The sequence below is a fragment of the Oncorhynchus kisutch genome, linkage group LG12 (assembly GCF_002021735.2).
Source record: "Oncorhynchus kisutch isolate 150728-3 linkage group LG12, Okis_V2, whole genome shotgun sequence".
Classification (NCBI taxonomy): domain Eukaryota; kingdom Metazoa; phylum Chordata; class Actinopteri; order Salmoniformes; family Salmonidae; genus Oncorhynchus; species Oncorhynchus kisutch.
Genome location: NC_034185.2, coordinates 44,555,986 through 44,569,119, shown reverse-complemented (window position 1 = coordinate 44,569,119; position 13,134 = coordinate 44,555,986). Strand labels below are relative to the sequence as shown.

General features: G+C 40.9%; 1 protein-coding gene across 1 annotated transcript; it reads left to right on the top strand.

The window, feature by feature from the left end:
• The first annotated feature begins 7,677 nt into the window (after nt 1–7,677).
• On the top strand, nt 7,678–13,087 carry LOC109900383 (odontogenic ameloblast-associated protein-like). Its single transcript, XM_020496078.2, has 11 exons — nt 7,678–7,788; nt 7,937–8,002; nt 8,095–8,139; nt 8,296–8,355; nt 11,078–11,311; nt 11,574–11,636; nt 11,949–12,065; nt 12,395–12,424; nt 12,549–12,632; nt 12,779–12,843; nt 12,980–13,087. Exons 2-10 carry the CDS (start codon nt 7,943–7,945, stop codon nt 12,812–12,814), a joined length of 729 nt encoding a protein of 242 aa, XP_020351667.1. The 5' UTR covers nt 7,678–7,788; nt 7,937–7,942; the 3' UTR covers nt 12,815–12,843; nt 12,980–13,087.
• The last annotated feature ends 47 nt before the right edge of the window (nt 13,088–13,134 follow it).

Below are 13,134 nucleotides of genomic sequence, written 5' to 3'. Positions count from 1 at the left end.
GAGCCATCACATTCACCACATCAAGGAATCTATATTAAAAGGCTTCCCAGACACTGTCTACCCTTACACTATCCAGCACAAGTGACCAGTCAATTTGACCCTATTGCTTCCTAAGCATTTCCACACAGTATGTTTTGAGTGCTCTGATTCAAACAGTTTTGTGGCACTTAAATAGTGCATATCTATAAAAACTCCTTGGGCAAAATGTTTAAAAAAATATTACTATTACTCTATGGAATGAACAAGCTGCACATGCTTTCCTACGACAGTGCTGCATTATGAACTTTCCCTGACCATTCATTCATGAACCCACAAATATGTCACTAAGATGTTTCACATTTTCAGTGAGATGTTCAAGCCACAATGGCCACGTTGACTATGGAGTAAACCATAGTGTGGGAAATATTTTACACAAACAAACTTAACATACAATATTTCCTTACATTTTTGGACAATAGTCAAAGCTGTTTTTCAGTGTGTGTGTTGATAACCAAAAAGGATCAGTCATTAGTCGTAACATATCATTAAAGAAAAACAAAGCGGGGACATTTGGTCTCAGACTTCACAAACGACATGTCATACTATAATCCCAATACAGCCGCAGACTCACCTAGGTGGTATTTACCTGTAATACTGTAGTCGGGTACACCAATCCCAGACAACCTAAGAGCTGCATGACACCATTCCCATCCAGCCACAATGGAGACGGGTCATAGCTAAGCATGGGTCCTGTGAACATGTGTGTTCTTGTAGGGCTGTCACAGCACGAGAAAGAAAATAGGCAGTTTAAGGTTTAGCAGTAGCACAAGTCTGTTCACAATATCTTTAGGAAGCAATTCGGATGCATTTACCCTGCTTAAGGAGTACATTTGTTAAAACCACAACAATTGTGATAGTGAAAATAGTGACATGTATTCAGAAGCAATCTACAGTCATATTATGTTGATTTACGTTCTTAGATTCTTTACCCATATGGATTTAATTCTTTACTTAGCTCACGGGCCTCCATGATTACAACCTGGTTGCTTAATCTGTTTGTGACCTTTCATGGTCCTACTGCGGTCACTAGTGGTCACTTAGTAATATTTGGAACAATGGTCAATGGTCTTATTTTGGGGACCAGGTATTAAAGTCATTGAAGACTAAAACCACACAATGCCTTTGGCTTTATCTTAATTGGGTAACTCCTGTTATTATGGGCATCAGGTGACCAACATGAAGATTTCTAATTTCTGGGCTCTGTTCTAATTGGTTGCTATAGAAGATCTAACATCAATAAAAGGCTGTGTTCAAATGTCAGAGGGCAACTGAGAATACTGCTTGGAGGACAGCACCTGAAGCAAAACAATTTTCACCACTTCAAGGTCTGTATTTTTGCCTTCATATTCAAACATTATATATTATTTAATAATTTGGTTAGCAGCAAATAATCTAGATAACGTACCTAGTACAGTAGCCCCAGTAGTTTAGCAACACTAATCACGTTTGTGGTCTGTCTGTCAATATTCCAGATTGCAAAATGAAGCTTCTTATTTTTGTAGCCTTCATGGCCACCATCTTCAATGTGAGTATGATCACATGTTCATCACACAACAATGTACAAAATCAAATGTTTGCATTCAAAATGACAATTTTCCTTTTTTTCCCCCCTCAATGATCTGTTTAGGTCAATGCTGGCAAGGTAGGATACTGGACACTAAAAACATATTTATCCTTCACCAATCCAATGCTTTTAGGGTTGTGGGAAGTATTGAATGAGTGGACACTTCAGGAGAAGCTGTTGATAGAATTCAAGGTCATATCATATCTATCTTTGTCATTTCTCAGAAACTGAGACTGCTGGCAGGTCTAAATGGTGGAATTGTGTCTGGGGTTAACCCTGGACTGGTGGTGGGGGGCCTGAACCCTGGCGTCCTCCCTGGTGGCACTGGGTTGATTGGGCAGCCTCAGTTTGCCCAGGTCAGTCATCAATATCCCTGTTTGCAGTTTCATTCTATTTCAAGAAATGTATTATACAGTAACTGTTCACAACAGGTGGATAAACAAAGAATACACTGTTTTTAAACTACTTATACACCTTTTTATAAATCATTTCACATAACCATTTATGCAACAGACAGTCAATTGTGTATTAGGGAGAGATGATGTGGGAGGGAAAACTATATCTTTATCTAAGTGCTGAATAATTTGGCAAGACTTTCTCTCCTCACTCATACAGATGGTCCCAGGTGTCCCCACGTATGTCATGCAACCCCAAGCTGTTCCCAATGGTCCCTATGGTTTCCCCAATGTTGGGATGCTGCAGCCTCAACTGTTCCCTAACTTCCCTGGGCAGTACCAGTATCCTGCCCCACCAGCTAATGGGGTATGACTCAAAAGAAATAGACTCTCATACTTCTTATTCTGCTACGTATGTCCTTTTCTGTTGTTTTAATATTTTATTAGTTTTATTAGTTAAAAATGGGAAATAGATTGTACACATTTTTGTCCTGGGGTACAACTTTGAAAAACAGGATGTTTATATTGCACATTCTGCTTTTTCTTTTGGCGTTGTTATAGTATTATAAGAGAAGAAGCAATTTGGAAATGCTTTGCAGTAATTCAATGTTTGTTCTCCCATGAACAGCTGCCTTACTACATGGGTGTCCCTCAAATGGCAGGAATGAATCCTCCACAACAGCAAGTCATGGTATAGACAACTCTATGTACTCAAACATATTCTGAGTTCACTTAATGTTGGAAACTTGGAAACGCTGACATTTCCAACTTGCTAACCTAGGCGGAAGAATCGGAATGCGAGTTTCCTACTGGGGAGGTATCAGAATTCACCAATATGAATCTCTAAGCAGATAACTTTAACGTTAATTTGAACTTGGAGGTCAAGAGTTTCCAACATGAGGGCGAGAGTGTATTACATACCAGGAAAATATAGGCACGCACAAATCATGAATACATTTAGACTACTCCATCATTTACAATTTATAATAAATGTATTATAATAACTCTTCCTTCTGGTTAGGGAGTCCAAGGTGCAGGTGGGATTCCCATGATGCAACAGCAGCAGCCACAGCAGGGTCCTCCACAAGCAGAGCCCGTGAGAAGATTCAAGGTACAGTATTGGTCACTGACTGTACAGTACATGGGTCTCATGGTCAATAGTGTATTTCAATCTGTAATTGACTCTGTGTAAGAAAAGGAATCTAGTTAATGTGCATATGTTCATACAATTTTCACCTTTTAGCGCTTTCTGATGAGGAGGGCTCACACCATGAAACCTGATTTGGACATTCAGGTACAGAATAATGCACATTTAATCGGATACATTCCAGTTGAATACATTCAGTTGGACAACTGACTAGGTATCCCCTTTCCCTTTCCTTTCATTCAGATTTCAACTGAGACAACCACAACTCCGTCCCCAACTACCTGTTAAGACAATATTCAAGTTTAGAGTCGACAAATTTGAGAGGAACAAGGTATACATCAAAATACAAATGTTATTTGTGGTACTGTACAATATCCCATTATTGAAAAAAATAATAAGCTAAACGTATCTTTGGTCATTTATTTACAGGTGTCTGCTGTAGAACATGGATACGGGGGAATTTCACCAAGTCGTCCACAGCACTTTAAGTTAATCATATCAGATACGCTAGCGGTTAAGAGCTTTGGGCCATTAACCGAAAGGTTGCTGGTTCGAATCCCTGAGCCAACTAAGTGAAAAATTGATGTGCCCTTGAGCAAGGCATTTAACCCTAATTGCTCCTGTTAATTGCTCTGGATAAGAGCGTTTGCTAAATTACTAAAATGTAAACGTATAATGTCTTCTAACAATGCATACATGCAGATCTTATTTGCCATGTCTATGTTTCTTCTTGAAATTTCAATAAACATGACTATTAGCCTTCATAAAACTTGTTTGTTTGTTTGGTTTGAAATGGGGGTTGATTTTTGGCCCTTCTACGTTTGTCATGCAAATGTATGGCATATTGCCCCGATTTCGCCATCTAGGGGCAGAATTAAATGAATTTGAGTATCTAAAATATTATGAGCCTAGATTACTAGACTCAGATTAAGTTTAGTCCATAAGAAGCACTTTCAATGGAGAATCTCCATTGAGCATGCATTTCAGTCCAGGACTAGGTTGAAATTCTGTCCAGGAAGCCATCCCTTTAAGAATTTGTGAGGACCTGAGAAAGTAAAGACACTGTTGGTGAAGAAGACAGGCTTCAAGTGACTGCAGGGCTAAAGGATGAACAGACCCAGCGCCATAAAAAAGTGACTAAGGGGGCAGTTGAAATCGGTTTGGAAGCAACATTTTGGGGGATTCTTGCATTGGAATTATATTGAATTCTGCTTATAATTCTGCTTATACAGTATATCACTCTATACCACAATAAACATAAAGTTCAAATGCCAAGACTCCGAGACCATTGATTGAGTGCTTTTGAAGTGACAGGTTGGCAAGAAATCTGTAGCATATCTCCGCTGCACTGTATCAATACAATGGACTGCACCCTACTCACCAAAGCAATGACATTTTGGTAATGAATCTAAGCTACAAGATAGATAGGGTAATTCACCTATTATAAACAACCTATGTGAATGCGCATGTCTATCTGTCTTACCAAAATAATGCAAACTAAATGCTGAAAGAAGTAACCTAGTTATTCATGCAGGCAAACAAAAATTGTTAAAAGAATCCGCCCCTTTAAATTATTATTTTTTAACCTAAAATGATATACCCAAATCTAACTGCCTGTAGCTCAGGCCCTGGAGCAAGGATATGCATATTCTTGGTACCATTTGAAAGGAAACACTTCGAAGTTTGTGGAAATGTGAAAGGAATGTAGGCGAATATAACAGAATATATCTGGAAAAAGATAATACAAAGAAAAAACCAACTGTTATTTTGTATTTTTTTTGTACCATCATCTTTGAAATGCAAGAGAAAGGCCATAATGTATTATTCCAGCCCAGGTGCAATTTCAATTTGGCCACTAGATGGCAGCAGTGTACGTTGTATCAAGACTGCCCAAATGTGCCTAATTTGGTTATTAATCACTTTTCATGTTCAAAATGGTGCACTCTCCTCAAACAATAGCATGGTATTATTTCACTGCAATAGTTACTGTAAATTGGACAGTGCAGTGCAGGAAATGTTCTTGTTTCTTACAACCTCATGCTAATCGCATTAGCCTTAACTCAACCATCCCGTGGAAGGGGCACCGATCCCCAAAAGGTTTTAATAGCAGTTTGGCTTAGAATACCAACACAGCGGCGAATGCGAACCAATTAATGTGAATAGAACAGTGGTACCATGTAGGCCTAGAATACAAAATATAAGATCAATAAAGGCATGACAAAATCTATATTTCAGCTAGTTACATTAACAGGAAACAAACGCAGTAAACAAAAGCCCAATGGAGATCCAAATAACCAAAATATAGACTACAACCTACTACAGTGAGAAGCAGCCATGCAGAGCTGTCTTGCCAAACATAAAGACATGGAAAATCATGCTGCTCATGAGTACAGCAACACGTTGTGATATGGCACAAAACACTTCTGTGGATTAAATTCAACCCACCTTTTAATTTAATTTTTATTTTACCTTTATTTAACTAGGCAAGTCAGTTAAGAACAAATTCTTATTTTCAATGACGGCCTAGGAACAGTGGGTTAACTGCCTGTTCAGGAGCAGAACAACAGATTTTAACCTTGTCAGCTCGGGGATTTGAACTTGCAACTAGTCCAACGCTCTAACCACTGCCGCCCCATAGGGGCTTAATCGATTAAGCAATGCCAGCCTACCATAAACACGTTTCCAATACACACAGTTCCATTTACAAGCACAAAAACCAATAGGCTACCAAGAAAACCATAATAGAATGTTTATTATGAAACATACTGATATGTAACTACACCCAGGAGCATCATTTGGGTTCTTGCATTGGAATTATATTGAATTCTGCAGTAACCCAGTATTCCAGACACTCTTCCTATGAACCAGACGCTGTTAAATGAATGTTTTTGGACAGAAAACCTGTGGCTAGGGTAGTATTCTAGATTAACCTGGGCTGGCTCCTCTGTTCCAAGATCGTCAGGAACAGTCGGAGGTGGAGGGGACTGTGGAGTCAATATCCTGGCGTTTGTGGAAGGGTGGGTAGGCTCTGCACGCAAAGCTAGCTGGAGCTCGGCAGCATCATCGCTGCTGGGCTTGGTGGTGACCTCTGTGGTTTGATGCTGCAGCTGCTGCTCATCACACTCCTTTTATCTTTGTTTGGGTAGTTTGGCAAAACTACCAATCGTGGCAGTGGTATCAATCGTGGCAGTGGCAGATTAGCTGGTTCGAGCAAGCTAAATAGGCTAAGGCTAATAACAATAATGTTTTTTTACAGCTAGCTAAGAAGCTAACTGAACTCTGTAGTGGTGTGGTGTGAGGCAGAGTTGAGTGAAGCAGCTTCAATGGTAAACTTGACCCCACCCTTATAAATCAAAATCAAATATTACAGGTAGAGGTGTACCATATTATTCAATTAGCCTACCACAGATGAGAAGTGTTTTCCCCAAAATTTTTATGGAAACCCAAAGGAGTCATTACTTACCACCCCAGGGGCTCACCCCCCGTAGCCCACCCCCCGTAGCCCATCCCCGTACACACATCCTGTGCTCTCTGTCGATTCTGCTGACACAGCACAGCGGGAATACAGATTTTGCACCAACCTGTCTCTCAATCATTTAAACTTTTTTGCTATTTTTATATAGGGAGATAAGGACTAAAACTGAGGGGGCACAAGTTTCAACTGAGTGCCCAAAGTCCCCTTTTGCCCCCTCGTGGAACCTGGCCTGATGAAGAACAGGGGAAATGTTTCTACTGTAGATTGCACTTCTCACTCTTCCTCAATCTCTTTCAGAATATAATTATGTAATATAATATCATAAGAGTATGCAAATGTTTCTTACATTTTTACAAATGGTTTTATCCTAACCAAATGATGGCGGTTAGGATCTAAACCAGCAGCCCTCCTGTTGCCAGTTCAGTAACCATTGGGATTTGAACCAGCAACCTTACAGCTACCTGCCTATAATACCTTATTTATAGGACATAATAAACACTGATAATGTCAATCAAAAGACTTACATTTACACATGCCAACCCCACACCAGTCCATAGACTAATCATCTGTCTGAAAACTCTTAACCACCTGCAGCAAACTCTCTTGTAGTGACGCATATTATAATCACAGGTCTCTATGAAAGGTTTACAAATAACGCAGACTCATGGTCATCAGGGGCATTGAGTTCCAGGTTCTTCTGGCCAATATAGGGAAAGTGATGTATAATAGGAGATGTTGTATATATTGTGAACATATTGTAGGGGCAGAATACCCATTGAAATAATGGGACAGGGGTTGACTGTTATCCACCTTTCATCCACCTACTTTGTGTCATATAGTGTAGAGTCAACATATTAGACAATAACATTAGAATTGGTGCACGACACGATAGATAATGTCCAGGCATGAGATTCATTTTGACTTATGGTCAGTCCATAATGATACAGCTGCATATATCTGCACCGTAGCTGTCTGAGTCTGAGAGTGATGTCATCTCAAAGAGCCTGTGCGTCATATTGACCATAGTCTGTGTGTGTCTGGGACATGACAGCTCAAGTGGGAAGACAGAGATAGTTTAAAAGTAGGAGAGACACAGTAGCCTGGACAGAGAAATAAAGAACACACTGGAAAGAAAGAAGATAGGCTGAAGCTGACGTTCTCTGATAAGGTAATACTGTCATGGGCTATGACTTGCTTTTGTATAATCAAAAATAGTTTAAAAAATAAGTATGCATCACATACAACATGCTCAAGATGGTTACAAGATGGTATTGAGATGTCAGATATAAACTACATTTGTTCTGTCTTCATTGTAGGATATCATGAAGCCGCAGACTGTAACTGTTTTGGTCTGCCTTTTGGGTGCTAGCCTTTCACTTCCTGTGAGTTTCACACGTTACTTGAATATTCCTTCATTTATAGCGCTACACTTCAAAATGAATCATAACAAACTGTTTTGGTTGCTTTTTTAAAGATATACCAACAGCAAATTGGAATCCTCGCAAGTAACAGCAATGAGGTACATTGAATTGTCCCATATGTTTTTGTCTGCAACTCTTGACATTGCATTTGTTGTTTGTGATTTTTCTTTCAAATTGATGTGCAGTAAAATACAATGCAATGTGGAGTAACGGTTGTTAGAAACATTTTCTGACTGCTCACCCATCCTTTACAGATCCTGCGGTTGAATGGACTGACCCTGACAGGTGTAGGCTTTGGGCAAACACAAATGCAGGTACTGAACCAATCCAATCTAACGCAATCGAGGTAGAAATCATTAGCCATGATAATGCTACAGACATCAAATCAAATCAAATCAAATGTATTTATATAGCCCTTCGTACATCAGCTGATATCTCAAAGTGCTGTACAGAAACCCAGCCTAAAACCCCAAACAGCAAGCAATGCAGGTGTAGAAGCACGGTGGCTAGGAAAAACTCCCTAGAAAGGCCAATACCTAGGAAGAAACCTAGAGAGGAACCAGGCTATGTGGGGTGGCCAGTCCTCTTCTGGCTGTGCCGGGTGGAGATTATAACAGAACATGGCCAAGATGTTCAAATGTTCATAAATGACCAGCATGGTCGAATAATAATAAGGCAGAACAGTTGAAACTGGAGCAGCAGCACAGTCAGGTGGAAGTTGAAACTGGAGCAGCAGCATGGCCAGGTGGACTGGGGACAGCAAGGAGTCATCATGTCAGGTAGTCCTGGGGCATGGTCCTAGGGCTCAGGTCAGTTGAAACTGGAACAGCAGCATGGCCAGGTGGACTGGGGACAGCAAGGAGTCATCATGTCAGGTAGTCCTGGGGCATGGTCCTAGGGCTCAGGTCCTCCGAGAGAGAGAAAGAAAGAGAGAAGGAGAGAATTAGAGAACGCACACTTAGATTCACACAGGACACCGAATAGGACAGGAGAAGTACTCCAGATATAACAAACTGACCCCAGCCCCCCGACACATAAACTACTGCAGCATAAATACTGGAGGCTGAGACAGGAGGGGTCAGGAGACACTGTGGCCGCATCCGAGGACACCCCCGGACAGGGCCAAACAGGAAGGATATAACCCCACCCACTTTGCCAAAGCACAGCCCCCACACCACTAGAGGGATGTCTTCAACCACCAACTTACCATCCTGAGACAAGGCTGAGTATAGCCCACAAAGATCTCCGCCACGGCACAACCCAAGGGGGGGGCGCCAACCCAGACAGGATGACCACAACAGTGAATCAACCCACTCAGGTGACGCACCCCCTCCAGGGATGGCATGAGAGAGCCCCAGCAAGCCAGTGACTCAGCCCCTGTAATAGGGTTAGAGGCAGAGAATCCCGGTGGAAAGAGGGGAACAGGCCAGGCAGAGACAGCAAGGGCGGTTCGTTGCTCCAGAGCCTTTCCGTTCACCTTCCCACTCCTGGGCCAGACTACACTCAATCATATGACCCACTGAAGAGATGAGTCTTCAGTAAAGACTTAAAGGTTGAGACCGAGTTTGCGTCTCTGACATGGGTAGGCAGACCGTTCCATAAAAATGGAGCTCTATAGGAGAAAGCCCTGCCTCCAGCTGTTTTCTTAGAAATTCTAGGGACAATTAGGAGGCCTGCGTCTTGTGACCGTAGCGTACGTGTAGGTATGTACGGCAGGACCAAATCAGAGAGATAGGTAGGAGCAAGCCCATGTAATGCTTTGTAGGTTAGCAGTAAAACCTTGAAATCAGCCCTTGCTTTGACAGGAAGCCAGTGTAGAGAGGCTAGCACTGGAGTAATATGATCAAATTTTTTGGTTCTAGTCAGGATTCTAGCAGCCGTATTTAGCACTAACTGAAGTTTATTTAGTGCTTTATCCGGGTAGCCGGAAAATAGAGCATTGCAGTAGTCTAACCTAGAAGTAACAAAAGCATGGATTAATTTTTCTGCATCATTTTTGGACAGAAAGTTTCTGATTTTTGCAATGTTACGTAGATGGAAAAAAGCTGTCCTCGAAATGGTCTTGATATGTTCTTCAAAAGAGAGATCAGGGTCCAGAGTAACGCCGAGGTCCTTCACAGTTTTATTTGAGACGACTGTACAACCATTAAGATGAATTGTCAGATTCAACAGAAGATCTCTTTGTTTCTTGGGACCTAGAACAAGCATCTCTGTTTTGTCCGAGTTTAATAGTAGAAAGTTTGCAGCCATCCACTTCCTTATGTCTGAAACACATGCTTCTAGCGAGGGCAATTTTGGGGCTTCACCATGTTTCATTGAAATGTACAGCTGTGTGTCATCCGCATAGCAGTGAAAGTTTACATTATGTTTTCGAATAACATCCCCAAGAGGTAAAATATATAGTGAAAACAATAGTGGTCCTAAAACGGAACCTTGAGGAACACCGAAATTTACAGTTGATTTGTCAGAGGACAAACCATTCACAGAGACAAACTGATATCTTTCCGACAGATAAGATCTAAACCAGGCCAGAACAAGTCCGTGTAGACCAATTTGGGTTTCCAATCTCTCCAAAAGAATGTGGTGATCGATGGTATCAAAAGCAGCACTAAGGTCTAGGAGCACGAGGACAGATGCAGAGCCTCGGTCCGATGCCATTAAAATGTCATTTACCACCTTCACAAGTGCCGTCTCAGTGCTATGATGGGGTCTAAAACCAGACTGAAGCATTTCGTATACATTGTTTGTCTTCAGGAAGGCAGTGAGTTGCTGCGCAACAGCCTAATGCAGGGTTCCACTTGACATACTGTAGTAAAGAAGATTGATATCATTAGCTACATTTGCAGACAGCATAATAGTTCAAAATGGTCTCCAGTGAGCAGTTTCCATTCCCACTTCACCTTTAACTACACATATTTTCAGCTTTGGCACATCAACCGAATTGTTCATTCAATTGCTCATCACAACTTCGGTCCGCAAAGCTTTGAAATGATCATAGGTCAGAGACAGATCTTTTACCCAAACTTGTTTGTTCAGGCATCTCCATTCATGCCCCAGTACGTGATCCAGCAGCAGCCTGAACTTGGTCTCCCCCAGATGGTGAACTTTAACCCCCAGGTGGGAGGCCCTTTCGGCCCCCAGATGATGTTCCCTACACAGGGGAACCAGCTGCCCTCCATACTGTACGCCAATGCCCAACAGGAGCAGCCTGGGGCCCCCCAGGACCCCAACAACCCCAATAACCCCCAGCAACCACACAACCCTGCACAGGTAGGCTACTGTACCATTTCAGATCAGTTAGTTGGTCTATGTATGTTTTCATACAAATTCATTGAAATACCAATGTTTTTGATGGATACCAATGACAAAAGGCTTCCCAGCCACATATTATTTTCCTGAAGTCAGTTTATATATGTTTTTATACAAATTCAATATAATTCAATGAAATACCACGTGTCAGGTAATCCACTACTAATTGGCAAAGTCTTTCCAGTATTTGTTGAAGTTATATTTATTTTCTATTATCCTGAAGGGGGTTCCCCAGTTTCCTCAATACTACCCATCATTTTCATTTCCCCAGCAACCAAGAATGCAGGTACAGTGGAGTTTCCCTCTTTCAATGTGATGTGTTCCTCAAGGTGCATCTTGTATTCACTGTAAGAGATTATATACACTCTTTATTCAGACTAAAGGATCACTTTTACCCTCCATTTCTGTGTTGCATTTTCTTAGTAAGTTCACTGTTGATATGGTCCCCACAAATTGGGCATGTCAACAGTAAAGTTTTCAAGATAGAGCACTAAAAAGCTAAATGTGTGATCCTGATGTGTTTTGCATATCAAACATATCATCATCACACTTTTTGATCCTTTAAGACTATTAACTTTCACAAGTGTATCTTCCCTAGGGCTACCCCTACTACATGTCTTACGGTTACCCCAACTACCTGCAGCCTAACCAGAACAACGGGCAGAACCAGCTGAACTTGGAGAAGACCCCTCAGAAACCACAGCTCCCACTACAGGTGAGGAGGGGTCATTACATGGGTGTGCTCTCATACAGGCCTGTTACACTAGACGAGTGACTTTTGCAGAGTGTGAGACGCTCCTATTAATTTCAATGAAACCTATGCATAAGCATTGCGGCTCCAGGAGAATAAAACATTTGAATGCGGCAGTTTAAAGTGCAGTGAAATATTCTCAACAGAAAGGAAATTAGAGACAATGAACCGATAGTATGTCATAATTTCATGATTTTAGTTTAATTTTAAACTAACAATAATTTTATAATTCGAAAATTCAACAGGCCAGACAGACTATCTTAATAATTATTATTACCCTTTCAAAATTGCAGCAGGCTGCCCAACCTCAGGCACCAGGAAAGGTAAGTAAGCTCTTACTACTGTGTCTGAATCATATATGGATAACATTAATGTGTCCTCTATGTGAGGGCTGTTGATGTAGACTGAGCTGTGTGATATCTAACTGTATTTTTGTGTTGTTGATAGACATGGCCTAAAGGATTCCAGACAGAGGCTGCCAACCCTCCACCAGATCACCGTGGAGACACAGTTGACCCTGGCGTAGATGAGGTATGACCTCTACTTCTTTTACTATGACTATAACAATGCCAATATAATATATAATATATTATAGTATGTATACATTGTATATATAGATTTTAGTAAGTGATATGACACATATGTTGTACTTGTGATAATGTCATCCATTTTTACAGGGTCGTCCCAACTTCTCTTTCCTGTTTGAGCCATAGAATTGCATGTGGGGTCAAATTAAATTGAGGTAGGGTAACATTAGGGCCATTTCCAGGTTTTTATTATGGGAAGGAAACATTTCTTCAACTGAACACCTGAAATGTATTCATATCAGTAGTATACTGTACTTCCATTTAAGTGTTTTTTTTTTGTTTCATTTTCAGGGATCGGCACATCAATCTCACATTCCTAGTCCTATATTAATATAAGATATGTTGTCAGTTACAATATGATACATTTTCTATTGTCAAATAAATCCATTATCAAGCAAAATCACAGTTGTCAATTGTACTTTATATGCACACAAAAACAAGAGTTC